This window comes from Heterocephalus glaber, unplaced genomic scaffold (assembly GCF_053883595.1).
Source record: "Heterocephalus glaber isolate CG9 unplaced genomic scaffold, H.glaber_assembly_v1.0 deba00001762, whole genome shotgun sequence".
Lineage (NCBI taxonomy): Eukaryota > Metazoa > Chordata > Mammalia > Rodentia > Bathyergidae > Heterocephalus > Heterocephalus glaber.
The window spans coordinates 979,092-998,205 of record NW_028258459.1 but is presented as its reverse complement, the minus strand read 5'-3'; the positions used below and the strand labels follow the sequence as shown (position 1 = coordinate 998,205).

At 45.1% G+C, this 19,114-nt stretch overlaps 1 protein-coding gene across 1 annotated transcript; it reads right to left on the bottom strand.

Moving 5' to 3' along the window:
* Window positions 1-5,184: 5,184 nt before the first annotated feature.
* On the bottom strand, window positions 5,185-18,841 carry LOC101718340 (melanoma-associated antigen 10). Its single transcript, XM_004871067.2, is given in 3 exon segments — window positions 5,185-5,849; window positions 5,852-6,013; window positions 18,787-18,841. Coding segments are annotated over 3 exon segments (882 nt in total).
* Between the last annotated feature and the right edge of the window lie 273 nt (window positions 18,842-19,114).

The window sequence follows — 19,114 nt, the reverse complement described above, 5'->3', positions numbered from 1 at the left end:
TCAGGGCCCGGGGGCTCTGGGACACTAGAGAGGTCGAGAGATGCTGCTGCTTACCCAGCTGACAGAGGGGGCCAGCTTGGCTCTTGCTGACAGAGTCAGGGGACCCGCACAGAGGGTGGGGTGTCTGGTGTGCCCTGGTCCATTCTCCCAACAGGGGGTCTGCCCAGACCTCACTGCCACTTCCGGCTGGTGGTGGTGAGTCCCGGATGTCCCAGTCCTATTCATGTCCTCCCTGGTCCACTCCTCCACTCTCCCTCAGCCCCCTCCCTCCGTGCTAAGTCTGTATGGAGAGCCCTGAGTGACAGCTGGCTGGGGCTCTCCGAACTGATTTCCATGAGGTCTTGTTATGGTTTAGGTCAACAATGTCCCCCCAAAGTCTCATGTGCTCAGAATTGGAGCTTTCAGAGAATCATTGGATCATGGGGGTGCACTACTCACCAGTGAACTGATCCACTGATCAGTTTATACATAACTGTGATGTTAGAAGGGGGTCCTGTTTGGATGGGGGGTGTCAGGTGGCGTGAGTTTAGAAGACATATCTCCTTCCCTGGCTTCTCGTTTCTCTCTCTCCTTTCCGGCTGCCATGGGAGTGAGCAGCTTTCATCCACCATGCCTTTCTGCCTTAGAGCCAACCATGAATCCTCTGAAACTGTGAAGCAAATTAAACCTCAGGTCCTTTAAGTTGTGTGTGTCAGGTACTGTGTACCAGCAATGGTAAAATAGTTAATACAGGAGTCTCTCGTGAACACTGGCCACTGCTCTCGCCTGGATCCTCCCAAAGGTCCTCTCTTGATGAGGGTATCCTGTATGCTTTCCTTTCCTGGATCCTGGATATTTTTACAGAATTTTTTTTCTCCTCAAATTAAAAGAGGAAATGTCCTGTTGACATATCAGAATTTAAAATCATCTGTGATTTTTATGAGTATGAAAACTAGTATAACATTTTTAAATAAAATGTAGGCAATATTTATAAAAAATTAAACTATACCCATTATTCCCACTTCAACTGAATGTCCATGTTGTTACCTTCTTAGTCGAAAAGACATAGGTTTGCTCAAGTGTTTGTACACAAAATATTGATTTCACTTTGGATCATTGTAAGAACAAATGCAGAATAATTTAAGTGTCCACCAGGGAAATGGTTTGAATATTTGTAGCATATAGATGCTTTAGAATTCTGGAGAGTAGCATGCTGTCATAGGAAGATTCTGAATCCATTGTATTAAGTGTTATAGGCAGCTTTAACTTAATACATACATCGTTACCCACTGTATTACTCAGCTATCCCATTGCTGGAACACAATGCCTGACACCCACACTTACAGGAGAGGTTTAATTTAGCTGATGGTTTCAGGGGATTCAGTCCATGGTCAGTTGGCTCCAAAGCAGGAACATGATGGTGGAAAGGAACCGTGGAGCAAAGATGCTTAGTTCTTGCTGGCTGGGAGACAGAGTGGCGGCACAGTGCCAGAGAGTTAGGAGCCAGGGTACATAACCAAATTCATACTTACATGACCCTCTCACACATTCCCAGGAAAGTCCTTTACGAGGAGGCCCCCAAACCAATCAAAATGACATAATTAAGATTAATATTCACACTCATATATGTTAACATGACTAATATAACTTATTACCACATCTGCATATGAAAAATGTCTAAAATACACTTTAAAATAATATGCACTAGATTAATCAGAGTGATCTTTGAAGAGGGGAGGAACTTTGGAAAGAGAAAATTATGATATATATGTATTGTTAAATGTTTTTGCATCAGAAAGAAATGCAATTAAAATATTTCAATAAGCCTAACAGCAAAAATAGTAGCTGTGTGTTATTTAAAGTAACTGTTAGCTGATACAAGAGACCAAATCTAAACTTTGAACAGCTTGACATCATGAGGGCTTTGTGTGTAAATACATTCTGATATGGTTCTGTAGGAGCTGCCTGCTCTTAGAAGTACCAGGGGTCCTGACTGCTTCCTTCTTGTGGTTCCTTCATGTGAACAAGGTGCTGCCACATTTGCTGGAAGGGAGAGAAAAGCATGGCAATGCATACTGGCTTTCAAATTACCGGATGTGACAAGCAACATTTTCAATACATGTTTCATTGGGAAGGAAATGTCACATGCCTCTTCATAATGACAAGGGGACAGTCACGTTCCCCTGTGGTCAGGAAAGACAGGAGGACTGTCACAGAGTAGGTACTACTTTCCTTGTTAGGCAACATCACTCCTCATTCTTGGAGATGTTATGGAGAAGACCAGATTTGCCTTAAAATCCTCTGAACTCTTAAGTGTTTACACTTGATACATGCTTTTAAATCTTACATTATCTGATCGGATTTAAAGAGGATCATGTAAAAGCCAGCAGAGTGGAGTCACCTTCCTTCTACAATAGTGGTTTTCTGCACTTCCCTTTGCAATACTCTCTATCTTCTCAGAAGGAGGATTTTCTCCTGCCATTTGATACAGGCCTCAAATCTTAACTTGTGAAGCTCTGTCCCCTTCACATGAGCATTGCTACCTCAGCACCTGGACAGGTCATCAGTCACTCTGAAAGCTGGTACTTTCCCGAGAAGCAGGTGTCAGACGGGAGGCATACGAAAGATGGCAAATTATTTTTTCTCTTCCAACTTGAGCCAGCATGTCCATGGAAAGAGAACCCAGGGAAAGGCTTGTATAGCAGGAAACTGCTAGCACTGGATAGAAATACACACAACTTGGCACAGTTGGTGGAATGTGTTGTGTCTAGATATCCCTCCAAAGCTTCATACAGTCATAGGTGGCACATTTCTGAGGTGGCTGGATCTAGAGTGTGTGACACTGGGACTAAGGGTGTGATGCTGGGATTAAGGATGTGTGATTACTAAATTAGTCCACTGAATGGTTTGGCATAGTTCTGGGTATAGATAATGAGAAGGCCCACCCTGGGTGTTTTACTTGCCCTAAGGGCATAAAACCTGGATAGACTACAACAGACAGACAGAGGGCTGCTATTGTTGCTTGCTGCTTTTTTTTTCCCCCCCTCGTACTGGGGATTGAACTCAGGACCTTGTGCTTTCAAGGCAGGCGATCCACCACTGAGCTAAATCCCCGGCCCCTGCTTGCTACTTTTGCTGCCGTTGGCCTGCCATAAGCTGTTTCTCCTCTGTGTTGCCCCTCTATCATGCTACCCTGCCTTGGAACCAGCCTACTATGGGCTGAAACTTCTACAAACTGTGAGTCAAAGTAAACTTTTCCTCCTTTAACTTTGGATGTTGGGTATTTTGTCTTAGCAATGAGAAAAGTAAGACAGTTGGCTCTCAAGGACAGATATTTTCCCCACCTGTCTTTGACTCTCACTGTCATCTCTAGATTTGCTCATAGTGCATTAGCCTCCCCCACCATCCTTCTTTTGGTTATCAGAGAGACACTAAACTGTGCTGAGAAATTATTTGTAAAGCAGCAGTTTGGCCCTGGGATAGGAGTGAGATCAGCAGTGGTCTCCAGATGTACTCACACAGCCCTGTCACTTACCAGCCAGTCACCTGGGAAATTCCCAGCCCTGGGAGACTGGAGCTCTTCATCTGTGAAGCAAGTCTGATCAGACCTGTCCAGTAGGACTGCAGGAAGGTTGATGTCAAGCACCCAGCCCAGTGCCTGGCTTGAGTTAGCTACTATTTCTAACAGGATTTGATCCCACCCCTGGCACTCTAGGATGTTCTTATTGTCATTGCTGTCCAGGACATATCAGAGAATATGCACCTCTACAGGATGTGGAGAGCTAATCAGCCCAAATAGGAAATTTCATGAGTAAAATTCAGTGACTCCTCCCTTTTTGAAGACCTATTACAAAATTTGTTCATAGTACCATCTTTCCCAGTGGATACAACCCAAAGTTCCTAGAATATGAGTGAAGGGCCAGCTGTTTCTCTCCCTCCCAGCTGCTTTTCCACTCAAGCCACTATTTTCATCCCGCACAAAACCTAGCCCTTGTTTAGAGTTATGCCAACTACATTAAAGGTAACATGAGTATAATGCTCCAGTGGACTTTTCTCTGCCTCTCCCAGGCCAAGAAAATGTGTCAGTCTAGTGCTTTCTGGACACAGCTTCAAAGAAATGTCCCCTATTTGCCTGGAAATCCTTGCAGGTGACAGTTACAAATCACCTAGTTCTTATGTTATGTCCAGCTGCACTGGGACAAGAGCTCAGGACACATCTAATACCTGGTCCAGGTGGACATTCCTCTCTGCTTTATCCATGAACCAAGCAGAACTGCTCAGAGCAGTTTTCCATTGTAAGCCCCAAGATACCCCAACGGAGTGTCTGGCCCTGGGCACCATGCAGTAAAATCGGCTCTCAAAGAAGGAACTGCGGTTTCCCCAAGCCCCAAGCTGCCCTAAGCATTCGCCCTTCCCTGCAGCATCCCCCTCCCTTTAAGCCCTGGAGGACAGCTCTCCATTTCCTGCCACAACTGGAAATGGCCCAAGACTCCACCATCCTATGGGGAAGAGCAGGTCCTGCTCAGCCTAGTTTACTCACTTCTCCACCGCTAACACACAGCCTTCCAAAGAGCATCTGCCCCAAGAAGGTCTGGGGTCAATGTATCTGTGACCAGGTGGGGTTCTTCCTTAAAAGTAAATTTCTCCAATATTTTTGAGTAAGCCAAATACATACTGTATAGGCATAAGGACAACTAAAAGGGATAAAGGAAAGTAAACATTGTTTTTAACTTTTTTCTGTATTTATTGACCCCATCTATTTTATTGATGATTTCTTTCACATTTCCAAGACATCTTTTATTCCAAAGACAGATTACTTTGTTCCAGATCACCAAATAGGATGGGAGATTTTTATGATTTTTTTTTTACATAGCAGAAGAGCTCTTAAAATGTATAAACAGGAATATGTTTGTGACCAGTGACATCAAAATTTACAACTTGAAGTTAACTAAATCTTCTATTAAAAGGAAGAATGTATTAAAAAATAACAAAAAGAAAAAATCTTCAAGTCAACCACATAGGAGAGAAATACAAAGATTATATACTGAATTTACCCAATCCCCATTCTGCATCTGAACTATTTAGAAAAATGACTGCTCTTTTCAAGCACAGAGTTTAGTATCTGCCTCAGAAATTACATGGGACAGGAGAAGCTGCTGGATTTGGCCTTCAAATGTTCCCTGGCCCTGGCCCTGGCCCTAGTCATCACTCTTCCACTGGCCCTAAGTGTGGGTCTCTCTCTTCTTCATCTTCTGAACCCTCCTCATGACAGACAGGCAAGGCCTTAAGGGTGGTATCTTTGAGCATGCCCCAAAATTCCAGGACTTCTTCCTCACTGGTTTCAGTGTGGACCCTTAGACCCCATAGGAACTCATATCGAGGAGGATCACTGCTGGGCACCTCCAAACATCCTAAGTACTGTTCCTGCACCAAATCCTTGGTGAGGAATTTTCTGGGCTCCCCATAAATGCAGTGGTCCCTTCCAGGATACAACCCCATCTGATTCAGCATTTCCCAGATGGCTTCCTCACTGGCACGGTTGTCCTGAATGTGGATGATACCCAGGATGATTATCAGGAGGATGGTCCTGGGGTACTTCTGGCCATCACCCACCATCCCATCATAGGTGAGGCCCAGGGCAGGTACAAGAACATAGGAGTGGCTGTGAGGGTCCACTTCCTTCACATCAATGCCAAAGACCAGCTGCATGCAGTGAGAGGCTTCCCTGAAGAGCACAAGAAAGTACTCCTGGTAATCCTTGGTGACAACCATCAGCATTTCTGCCTTGGTGGTCAGCTCCTTCATTAGATGCTGAAGGGTCAGGAACTCCATCAATTCAGCCACCTTAGTCTATATGACATCACTAATCAGGACTCAGTGTCTAGCAGTGCCCACGAGAGGGATGAACCCTCCCCTTGTTCGCTGCTGGAGTCCCCATGAGATTGGCTTGATGGGGTGGCAGCTGTGGCATTGGGTAGAGAGGAGCCTCCCTGAGGACCCAGCGTTCCACCAGCAGAAATCTCCTCTATGGTGCCTAGGATCAGACAACAGAAGGAAGAAGAGGATGAGGAGGAAAGGCAATGAGAGGGAGTGAAAGAGATGACCTCCTTCTATACATAGTTCAAAATCTGCCCACCCACCAAGCCCTGTGTCTCACTTTGGTCCTGGTGGGGACTCAAGGACCTGGGAGAGAGAGAGGTTGTGAGCACCATTCAAAGAGAAGGAAAGGGGAAGTACATTAATCCATGGTCCCTGGGTCTTCCCGTAGGTGACAGTAGAGACAGGTTGAGGCTGCAGTTCTGTATGTCCGGGTATGGGGTTCTCTCTGCCCACACCTAGACTCTTGGCAGTGCTTGGGATCTGTAGGGCTCCCAGGCTGGTAACAGTAGATACCAGGCTCTGTGGACTCCCTTCTTTTGGGGTGTGCCGAGTACTTCCATACCTTTAAGCCTCACGCAAGTTCCTCACCTTGATTGCTGGCAGGTCCTGGCCTCCTCAATCTGCTGACCAGTCGTGGCTCCTCTACTGACCTGGTGACCCAGTGCACACCAAGGTGTGACGTCCCTGAGCTCAAGCAGACAGAAATGAGATGCAGCACTTTTGGACACCCCTGAATGGGGGTTCCCCAAGGTCTGGACATCAGAACGAGGTTACAGAAGCCCTCCTTTATCTGGAGCATTCCCAGAGATTCACATTTCCCCTCTGCTGACCCGTGCATGCATCTTGCAATCCAAGGCTATCATCTCCCTGTGACCCCAGGGGTGGAAGATGGTGTGTGTGTGTGGGGGTGACTCTTTCTCTCAGACCTGCCTGGGGCTACCCCACACCAGGTGTATGTTTATCATGTCTTGTATCTGTTTAACTGCTGCCACACTCCTCAGACCAAGTCCCACTCTTTCTTGACACCAAGAGCCAGGGGCAAAGACACACTGAGCCGTCCAGGGCTGACAACACGGTGGCAGTCACCCTCTGGTCTAGCGTGTAAGGCTCCCTCAACTGTCCTCCCTGTAAGTCCTCCCCTTGAGTCTTTGCAAGAGCCCTACCCTCTTGTGGCCCTGAGTCCTCCTCCCTCAGATTTCAGGTGGGAATGCAGGAGACAATTCAGTGTGAAAGCATAGGCATACTGAGTTCTACTTGTCATGGGTCCTGGGACACTCAGTGCTGTTTCATTTCTCACTCTGACTTGGGGCAGAGCCTGGAACTAATTGATCCCAGGCTGTCTCTGCTCCTGCCACATGAAGCATGGACCTCAGAAGAAGGATCCGACTCTGTCAGGTTCTAGTAAGGCAAAATCTGGCCCTCACCTAAGAATTCTGCACCAGATGGTCCAGGGCAAGCAACAGAGGCTTTTCTAGATTATTCTGGAACCCTCTTTCTGAGGTAAAGCTTTCTTTCCTCAGCCCCTCTCCCTTTGACCTAACTGACCCCAGGCCTTCTCTGCTCTTCCCACCTTAGGACACACCTCAGAACAAGGCTCTGATATCCTCCCAGTTTCCAGAGAGACCAAAAGGGGGCCCTCGCTTGAGAATTCTGCACTGCGAGGTGTAGAGCAGACAACAGAGGCTTTTCTACAGTGTTCTGGGACTTCGTAGCAGGTGTGAGGCTTCCTCAGTGCCCCACAGCTCCTCACACTAACCTGAGCCCAGGTTCTCTCCAATCTTCCCACTGAAGCTCAGCCCTTAGAACACGGCTCTGGCTCTCCCCTATGGGTGCCCTTAGGCAGAAAGGGGTCCTCACTTGAAAATTTTTCCTGAGAGTGGCAGGCTAACAACAGGGTAAATCTGGATTGTTTCAGGTCTCTCTCCCTCTTTCTCTGGAGTGGAACTTCCTCACTCCCCCCATAACACTTCAACCTGACCCCAAACTGAGCCTGGCCCTCTCTGCTCCCCTCACCTGAAGCGGGTAAACAGAACAGGGCCTCATGTTGCTATGACTCCACGAAGCTGGAGTCAGTGGAAGTCACATCCAGCAATGCGCAGAGTAGAGGCAAGGGAAATCTGACACTAGGGGTGGAATGGGATTTTGTGCTCTCCATCTGTCCTCAGGGGTCGTCACTTTGGCTCCTGGCAGAACCCGGACCACTATGGACTTGAGTCTGTTCTCCTCAGACCAAGGCTCTGACTCCAGGGACCCCTGAGGCCAAAAGGGAGAGGCTCATTCTTACAAGTCTGCCTCTCTGTCGGCCCCAGCTGACAAGAAAGACAGAACTAGGTTGTGTGGTGACCCTGTGTAGTTAGGCCTTCCTTACTTCCCCAAGCTCATCACCATGATTCCTAACAGAACCCAGCCCTCGCTGCTTCCCTCACCTGAAGCACACACCTCAGAATGGAACCTCACATTGCTCTGACCCCTCGAAGCACGAGCCAGTGGACATCACATCTGGCAACGTGGCTGGGGTCTCTCATAGCTGACATCAGGGGTGGAACAGTATTCTCCGAGTGCCCTCTGTCCTCTCTAGGGATTGTCACCTTGGTTCCTGTCAGAGCCTGCACCTCTGTGCTCTGTGGACCTGAGTCGGTTCCTCTCAGACCAAGGCTTGGAATCCTAGGTTTCCTGAGCAGGAAAGGGGGCTCACAAGAAATTTCTCACCGTGGGGTTCAGGCCTGATTAAAAAGTCAGATTGGGACGGTTTGGGGACCCTGTCTATGGAGTGCACTTGCCCAGTCCATCCTCAGGTCTTAAGTTTACCTAACACAGCCCAGTCCCTCCTTGAAGCCCGGAACTCAGACCAAGTCCGCCACATTGACCTGACCCCACGAGTGTGGAGTCAGTGGAGGTCACATCAGGTGACGTGTCCGGGGTCTGACTTTAGGAGCAGAACAGTCATCTGCTGGTTCCTCTGGCTTCCCTGCATCATCACTTTGGTTCCAAGCAGACACTAGACTCTAGTCCTGCCCACCTCAGTCAGGTTCCCTGAGTCTCTGATAGATCCCATGGAGGCAGCCATGGGAGGGAAGAGGAGTGGTCAGGTTGACTTTCCTGTCTGGGGTCTCCAGGGCTGACCTCAGGGGCCGGACTGAGGAGCCCAAGATTATGGCGATCTCTTCAAGGACAGAGACATCCTCCTATGAGGTCTCTTCACCAGCCAGATGCAGATCTCCCCAACCTTTCCTTCTAAAAAACTGATGTTGATTAGAAAAAGGTGAGCAGCAGCAGGGGACTGGTGTGAGTCTTGCTTCTGTGATGTGATCCAACTTTTCATACTCCAGGGTGTCATTATCACCTTTCAATGCTTATCTGGAGCCAGGAAGCTATTTTACATCTCTACTAAATATCTGTATGGATTTTATATCAATAAAATGTATATAGAGTGTACATCTAGACTGTAATTATGTATAGGTACAAAATCATATGTGTGCATGTATTAGGGAATATATTATATATGTCAAATGGATGTGTTTTAAGTGCATATTTATACAAATAAATTTGCACTTGTATGTAGATACATTACATATGTTTATTGGATTAAAGAATACCTACTGTCACTATGCATGATTCACTTTTTAATGTGCTATTCTAATTCTACCGCATTCCTTACATTCCATTAAAATAGGGCTGGTTTTGAAAGCCAGTCCTCCCCTACAAGGGTGGTTTCAGGTGGTTGTTAGCTCAGGCTCTGTAGCCATACTGGCTCCATTTTCCTTCTGTCCGATGTTACTCATAGGTCATTGTCATCTCTTGTATGAATTGCTGCCTCACATTGTGCAGTGATGTAGAGGCAGGAGTTGTAAAACTTTCCACCGACTCACACTGTCATGGGCCAGCTATGCAGGCCTCAGCCTCCACCCACTTCCCTGCCCCTACCCCCAAAACAAGTGCCAATTCAACAGTCTTCAGTCTCCCCCAGGGCTTCCTCAGAAAAATGTTGTTTACATTCAGTTGCCTATGTGTGTTTGCTAAGTTTTGTTTCCTCTCTTCTTTTAGTTTCCAGGGTTAAATTGGGAAGCACAAGACAGTAACACATACTGGGTTTTCATTTTGGCAGCTACGGGGAAAGTGCTGAATTATAAGGAATTAAGGAAAATTGAGTTTTACATTATTCTGTTTCCCATCAATGAATTGATTTTGTTATGCCAAGCGAGCCAGGAAATCACCCAACCCCGGGACAAAGACAGAGTTAAAAACTGAAAGGAGTTTATTCCTGTGCCTGGACTCCACCCTCTAGGAGAAGTGAAGCCCAGAAGCAGGGAACAGCACAGCTTTTATAGGTAACTCAAACAAAGAAGCTCAGGGAGAGGTCAACATGTCCTTCAACCAGCTGCAAATTATCTTTCACAACCCAGCTATCTTATCAAGATAGGACATTCTATGGCTACAGGGTTCAGCGGTTACAGGGAGGCACCAGGCACCACTTGTTCTCAGGGTGCCACAAAGCATATCTACAGAAGCAGAGCCAGTGGTTAGAAGGGTGGTTACAAAAAATACATCTTTAAGGGAAGTCCAGCACTCTGTAAGGGGAGGGGTATAAGGGGAGTTCATTCGCAGGCCAAGATGGCGTTGCTTAGGTTCACCTTTGGCCTCACAGATTTCACACTTCTTTTACCAAAATCTGTCAGCACAGTTACCTCTGTAAGACTTTAAACATTTTTTGTTAGGCTTCTTTTTAGATACAGTATTTCTAAGATTTAGTTGCTATTACAAATGACATGTTATTTATTAATTGCTCTAATCAGCGCTTTTGTGTTGCAAATATTTCTGTTTTGGCATACTAATCAGATATCTACCTGGTTCTCAAATCTCAATCACTTAAATATTCCATTCCACTTCCTTTAAATGTTTAACATACATGACAATATTGTCACAAACCACTATATTTCTCTGATTTTATTATCCCTTACTTATTCTGGTAATCATAGCTCTGATTTTGTGTCTCAATGCTGTGTTGAAACATACATACATTAACATACATTCATGTCTTATTGCTGAGTTTAAGCATAATTATTCTAAAATTCCCTTTTGAGTATGTTTGCTGTTGATTTTAGCAAATGGAAATTTCCTTTTCACACTAGTTAAATAAATATTTTAGCATGAACTGATGTTGAATTTTCTTTCAAAATCTTTTTCTATATGCAACAACATGATGAAGTATTTGATCTATTTTCTATGTAAGGAATTAAAATGGAAAGGTTTCTTTCCTAATGTCAAATCATATTTTCATTATTTGGAACAATCCTCTTTGTTTATTTATTTTCCTTCTATGTTAGTTATGCTACTTATTTATGTAGGATGTTTGCTGCTATAAGAGGGAGTTTGCCTCGAGTGTTTCTCCCCTGGAGCATGCTCATGTGGTTATGAACCCAGGAGAGCTGGCCTGGAAGCATGAGTTGAGCAAGCACCATTTCTGCAGGCTGTGGATGGTTAGACATCTGATGGTGAAAAGTTTCCCTGAGCACTGGTGGAACTGTTCTCCAAAACAACCTTGTCCTGGAACATCTGTGGGTGGCTTGAGCTTGGAGTACAGTTTCACTTCCTGTAGTGGAATTAATGTTTTCTCTATTTAGACCAGTTTGGTCATTTATTAATTTTATTGCTATAAAGTGATCAGTGTCCTTTAGGAGTTTATCTATAGTGTACGATATCTGTCATGGAAGCTTTTTATTACAGAAAGCGTGAAACATGTAGTATAGAGGATATTATCGCGAACTCACTATGTTTGACATTCAGCATTAGCAAAGTTTGATACATAGCAAATTTAGTTCCAGCAAGCACCGCCCCCCCAACTACTTGCATGACACCCACTGGAAGAATGCAGAGCAAATCAAAAGCACCCCACTCTTTCCTCTCTCAATATTTGAATGTACATTTCTCACAGATAAGGGCATTTAAAAAATAAACACAATAGTTATTGTCTCTAAAAAGTGCATAACTGATCATTAAATATCCAACTATGTTCAATAATTTTTCATACACTTGTACTTTTTGAAGTAGCTTCTTTGAATGCATATCCAAGTATGGTCCCTACCATAATTTTTATTTTGCCTCATACATCTTTTTTTTATTCTACAGATTTTTCCTTTATCTCTTTTTTCTTGCAACTGTTTCTCTCTCCCCCGCCCCACTCTCTCTCTCTCTCTGGTACCGGAGATTTGAACTCAGGACCTTGCGCTTTCAAGGTAGGCACGTGGCACCACTGAGCTAAATCCCTGGCCCTCTTGCAATTGTTATTAGTTGAAAAGAACAAGCCATTTTTTTCCAGTTGCCCACACTCTGGATTATTGTTAAAGCAACACTTTAGTGTCTTTTAACATATTTTTCACTCCTTAGTTTCTAGGAATATGTGGTGCTCCAACTTTATATTGTGTATGAGTTTTCCCAGTCCTAAAATCAGTCATTTCTCCAAGAAAGACTGGTTCCTTCAATTGGAAATGGTTCTAGAAAACTACATGTGGGTGTTATGGGTGCTCATTGCTACCGGGAAATTGTCAGAGATCGGCTTTCTGTGCTGACTGCACAATGAATACACATGTATATACAGTATTTATATATACATATATCTATAACTGTTCATATATGTAAATTTCTGTTTCTATATTTAAATTAGCATGGCTTTATACTAATGTTTCCAACTGGAAACTTTCCAACAAAGATGATTCTCGCTGCCTCCTCTGGATTATCTATGGCCTCCAATCCCATCAGTGAAAATACTGGATCCTGCCCACAATTCACCCTCCATTAAATTAATAGTTCAGTACCAGTATACAGGAACAGCAGATTCACATTTTTGAACCTACTCCTGCAATCCCATGGGGAGCACCTTTAGCACTTAGAGTGCAGTGCTTATGTGCAGTTCCCCTGACTTTTACTCTCACTGATGCCACTAATTTCCAGCATTACTGAGGTCAGTAATTTGCCCATATGTGTTTCACTGACATTGTGAATATATTTGTAATATACTTAGAGTTTGTTTTTTGGTGGCATTGTATATTCTACGCCGGGTTGCCCACCTCTTAAATATTGTTTAAATTTGCATATGGTACAATTCACTCTATGTAAAGTTGTATGAAATTTGAGAAATGCGTAGTGTTATTCTCCAAGTCCAGTAGTTCTGCTCTAATATTAACCTTTCCTGTTGCTGGACACAATACCAGGCACCCACAATTTAAAGGAGCAAAGAGTTAATCAGATCATGTCTTCAGTCTATAATTGGTTCCTTCCATGGTAGAAGCATCACGGGGGAAGGACATGGAGGAGCAAAGCTGCTCAGTTCATCGTGGCCAGCAAGCACAGCAGGAGAACTGTGCCAGAGCACAAGGGACCAGGGACCCTATATACTACTCAGGGTCCCACCTCCATGACCCACAAAGTCACACTCAGGAACATGCTTTACTAACCTGCTAGATATTCCCTAATATAATGCACTTGACTTATCAGGATTAACAGTCAAAATTCACCCCCTGTCAGCTTCACACCCAAACACATCTCCTTAAACCATATTTATCAATAATACAATAACAAGTTCATATCCCCTATACAATGAGAATTACAATAATCCCTTCCACAGTCTCAACAATTCTAGCACTTTTCAAAAGTCACAATCCAAGTCTCCTCTGAGACTCAAGGTAAACTCTTAGCTATGAAGAATTGGTGCGAGTTTAGATCCAATATCAACCACATGAGAAATTCCTATTGCAAATGAAAGAGTTCATCAGATGTGGTTTTTTTATTACATGCCCAACATATACCTTCCCTCATGGTTTTAGTATTCCTGAACGTGTATAGGCCTTGGGATTCAAGTGTGCATTGATTGGTGTGGTTTTCCTTTATTCCCTGGAACTGTTATCATGCATGGCTCATGTCCTGTCTTGGAGCTGGGCAGACCTGGTGTAACTTGTTCTAGCCCTGGAGTGGGGGATGCTCAGTGCTTGTCAAATAGGACAGAGGTCTGTACATTTAGCTGTGGATGGTGGACATGGAAGAAACTGTAAAATATGCTCCAGGCTCACCTCCCGGCACCTAATCCCTCCTCCAAGCTCTGTGAGAGAGAGTCCTCCAGGAGAACATGCTGAATGCCAAGGGAAGGACTTGCAACATCCCTGCCCTCAGTTTCCCAGGTTCCTGTTTGGTGGGAGTGCAGGAGCAACATTCCACATTCTCCTTGCCACAACTTGGAACTGCAGGGCGGCCCCTACACAGTGATTTTAACACCATTCTTGAAACGTTTACCATCATTTTCAAGGTTTGAAACAGCCCATACTTACTTCATTTCAAGATCAGCAGGTTTTGACATAAGCATGAGGTCAGTGATCCACAATTACAGTATTGTATAGAATAGATTCACTGCCCTACAATATTCCCCTGCCTTCATCTGCCTTTCTTCACTTTCCCTTCCATGAATAACTGGCAGTTGATGATTTTTCTTTATCTATATTCTTTTACCTTCTCCAGAATGACAAGCCTGCGATCATACACTCTATAGCTTTTCAGAGTGATTTTAATAATATTGAGCTTCTCTTTTATCATGCTTAGCCTAGCAAAAGATGTATCAAATTCACTGATTTTTCAAAAACACAAACTTTTCCTTGAATCAACTTTCACTACTCATTTCTAGTCTCTATTTCATTCTTTCCACCCTAAGTTTTATTGTTCTTCCCTTCCTCATCCTTATTTTTGGTTGGTTTCCTCTTATTCTGGTCCCTAAATGTTAAAGATTAGGTTATTGTTTGACATTATTTTCTTTTTTACAGTTCTAAATTTCAGGGCGCTTTCTTTTCTTTCCAAGAATTTTGTGATATGTTCTTTTTTTTTTCTTCCAGTGGTGGGGCTCAAACCCAGGGCCTCACATATGCTAGGGAAGAGTTCTACCCATGAAGTTACACTGCAAGCCAAAATGATGTATTTGTTTTTGTTCATTCCAAAGTATTTTCTACTTCTCTTGTGATATGTATCCTCAGGGTGGTGGATATCAGACTTGGTCTCCATCTCCATGCTTGGCCATCTTGTCAATAAATCCTTTCTTTGTTGCCAAACTTCTTGTTTCAGGAATCAGCATATTGTACAGAGGGAAGGAAAGACCTGGTTCAGTAACATGGGACACATAAACAGAGACACCAGGAGAATACATGCTCCAAGAGATGATCATGTTGAGAAGCAGTGGGTAGATAGCCATTTGCAAGACAAGGAGACAGGTCTTAAGAAAATGCAGAAGAAAATGCAGCCTTGTGGGGATTTCCGTACTGGTCTTCCAGGCTCCAGGATTGTGACAAAATAAATGTCTGTGGTTTAAGCCATTCAGCCAGTTAGTGTTAGCATCCTAGAAATTGCATGGATATATAGCAATGAAATGGTTCGCTTCTCTTTGTTTTGCAAACTTTCTCAATGTCCATGTGATTGACTTCTATTTTGGTAAGGAAACATACTTCATATGTGTGCAAATGCTTTGAATCCTGTTAAGTTTCTTAGAAGTGCTTTGTGCTGTACTATATGGTCTGTCTTGGAGGAAGTTCTTTGTGCACTGAGAATATTGATCCTGCTCTTGCTGAGCACAGTGCTCTCAGATGTGTTAGATTTAGTTATATCAAAATGTTCTAGTCTTCCACTCCCATAGTAGATAGTCCTCTAATTTTTCTACTCATTATTAAAAGTGGTGTGAATTTACCTGCTAGTACTCACATGACTAAGTACATGAGACTGGTGGCTTAAAAAACAGAAATTTATCTACTCACTGTTCTAGGCATTGGCACAACCAAATGAAAGTGTCAGAAAAACATCAGTTTCTGATGAGGCCTCTATTTCCCGTTTTCTGAGGGTCACCTTTTTCTCCCCTGTAGTACTGCAAATGTATCCCAGTACTGCATACTAGACAGGCACTCTACTACTGAGCTACTTCCCTAGTTCTTGTTTAAATATTGAGATAAGTTATCTAGGCTGTCTTGGATTTTGTGAGCCTCCAGCTCTGCCACCTATCTGGGATTAGAAGGGGTCTGTGGCTGGGCTGACGGCCACCTTCTTGCTGGTCTTCACACGGCCTCCTGTCTGTGTTTCTGTGTGGAGAGATGGGGGCAGATGGATGCTGCTTCCCAGTGGCATCCAAGGGAAAGGCAGGCCCTGAGGAAGTTTAGGGTGTGTCCTCAGCCACCTTCTTCATCGGTCCTGACACCATGGGACTTCTGGCTCGTCCCAAAAGTCAAAATCACTATGAAAAGTAAAGCTTTTCAATGGATTCAGGGTATCAAGGTGGCCAGGAGAGCACAACTGAAGACACTGACGAAAGAGGACATGCAGGACTGCTTCAGAGAGTGACAAGAGTGATGGGATAAGTATGTTAGAAGTGAGGGAGATTTTTTTAAGGGAGATTAATGGCAATGTGTCTTAATGTAATAATTCTTTTAAATTGAAAGATGCACCACATTTTGATACCACACTGCATTGTTTTGCAAGAACATCTACCCAGCAAGTATCTGCTCAATCCCACACGGGTCACTCTTGCTATTAGTCACCTTGGCTAACATTGTTTCACAATCTCTTGTGAAATCCTCATGGTTGTTGCCTTTTGTAAGGTCCTGTGACTCACCCCTCTGGAATATGCCCTTATGGTATGATGGCTCAGTTATTCCCAAATTCCTCTTGAATATGCTTTGATTTCAGCCTCTCTACTCTTTGTGCTTCTACAAAGAAGGTATTCATAAGAAGGGAGAGAGGACATCTAGGGGATTTCATTCAACCAGTAAGCTGCTGGAGTATTTGCTTGGTCCCTGCATTATGCCAGGAATGGTGTGGTGCTAAATTCTCTACCACACAAACAAGAGATACCCTGGGGTGGGAAGGACTGGCAGAATGCTGCACTGGTTCTGACAATTTTTATAGAGCAGCAAATGTCTGATCCACATGCTGCATTTATATTAAGTGTCCCACGCCATCTGGGTACACAAGGGACCCCCTGGTAGCTGTCATGTATTCTTGCAGTTCACTCTTCGCCTGAGAGAGGATTTATCACCCAGTCTTCTCATTATCTCAAGGAGGTGAGTGGAGCCTCCTTTAAAGTAGAGGTTACAGTAGAATACTAAGATTCACAGTTTAGAAGGAAGAGGAACCCCCGAGTCCCAAGAGTTGACTACAACAACTGAGCACTTACACCCCATGCAGCAGAATCTAGTGGTACTGGGAGCCTTTGTGGAAGAAGTCACAGTCCCCAAAAGAAGAGGCTCATTTGCTTTCAAATTCTCAAGACTTATCCATGGAGGACAGGGATTCCCTGCTGAGGAATGGCTATAAATAGCAGACTGGGAGATGAATGTACAAGGCCAGGGACAAGGGAATTAGTTGATGAGAGTGGGATTGTAGACTCGGACCCTTCACACTGTGTCCTGCATGCTGGCCACAGAATGGAGTCCAGAGGGGAGTCAGACTTCAGTGGCTCTTCCTCACCGGGGGCCCAGGACCAAGTCAAGGGCGCATGCACTCGTGAGTCACCCCCAGTGATTTCAGTGTAGCACAGATCCAGTAAGATTGCAGGTCAGGATCCACACAAGTACCTACATCACAGTGTAAAGTGCAGTGGAGTCATGGGGGCACATGACCTAGTAGGTGACGTGCATCACTGACTACCAGGACATGTCCACACAGTGACCTAACACCTGTGATCTTATGCACTCCAGACAGGTAGAAAGGGTCTTAACACTTTCTTGGTCATAACTCATAGTTACTGTCACCACTAACCCAAGGGAAACAGGTATCAGAAAGGCTCTGAAGCCCAGCAGAGGTCACTCTGATCCCATAAGGAAGCCCTGGGACTTCCCTCTGAGCTGACGCAAGAGCCCAGCAATGAAGCCACCAAGAGGCTTGCCCTCCATTACCTGGCCACAGCACAGACTGGCCTTTCCAGGGTGAAGAATATTGCGAGAAAGAGGGACGTGCACATGTCTCACACACTTTGCTGAAGCCTCAGTGGTTAGCTGGAGCGAGAAGCTCTCCATCTGATCTGTATCTAAGACTGTGGGGGCTGCTCCTCCCCAGAATTTCCGAGATGAAGAAGCAGTTGCTCACTGACCACTATACAGGATGTCTCATCATCCCACCAAGTGGATGCAACTCGCTGGTGTGGATGATTCTCCAAAGCTTCCTTGGAAGGGGCAGAGAGAGGAGGCTGCCTTTACTGTACATCAGAACCTCACAGTCATGACATAGCCTTCCAAAAAAGGCTCTGGCTTGACAGGCTCCAGGGCAATTTTTCAAGCAGCTGTATAAAAGGTCAGGTGTGCTGCTGTCACCTGCACATCTGGGCACAGGAAGCACTTGATGGAGGAGGGTCCTTCTCTGCTGGAGCAGGTAAACCTGTTTGTCTCTCATGTGTGCTCTAGATTCTAGAGGAAAAGGTAACTTTAGGAAGCCAGGGTCCTGGCCGCTCAGGTTCCAGTCCTCCCATCTAACCACTCTCAGTGTGAGTGTGTCCTGGGTTCACGTAACCATGAGTGCATGTGGCCAGCAGCAACCCTTCATCATGGTGCCCCAGGACAGCAGAGAGGGGCTTAACTTGCTTGGGGGTGACTTCACAACTCATCCTGCCCGGGATGTCAAGAAGGGCCCAACCAGACATGTTACTGTTCAGCTTGTCACCACTCTGACCCACATAGTCATCTCCACAGGAAAGAGGACACGAGAACCTACTAGCATTAAAGGTAGCCTGCCCATCCTTAGGTACACACCATGAAATGCTTGTTTTCAAGATCCTGGGGCCTGCGGAGTCCCAGCAAAGGACTGGCCAAGAAAGATGGGGGCTCCTTGTCAGAACCATTTTCCACATGTCCCTGGGCAAGGTTGATGTTTGTAACCCACAGCCTATTCTAGGATGGAACCTGAGGTTGACACTACAGCCAACCATGCCCGTGACACTCTCACACTCAAGAGACCTCACTATCACGGCCATGCTGTCTGGCAAAAGCAGGCAAGAGGCAGAGTGCCACGTAGGCACCTGGATCAGCTAAGTATGGGCAGCACAGCTCACCAAGGAAGAGAAGGCATCCTGCATCCTGCATCCTGCATCCTGCCTCACTTCAGCCCGCACCTGTGGTTCACCAAGCAGAGACTGCCTTCCACCCACTGGCTCTTCTGGATTATGTATGCCAGGTCATCCGGCCACTGAATTCTCACATGTGTCATTCTTCAAGACCGGGAAGCAAGTGCACAGAAACACGTGTTG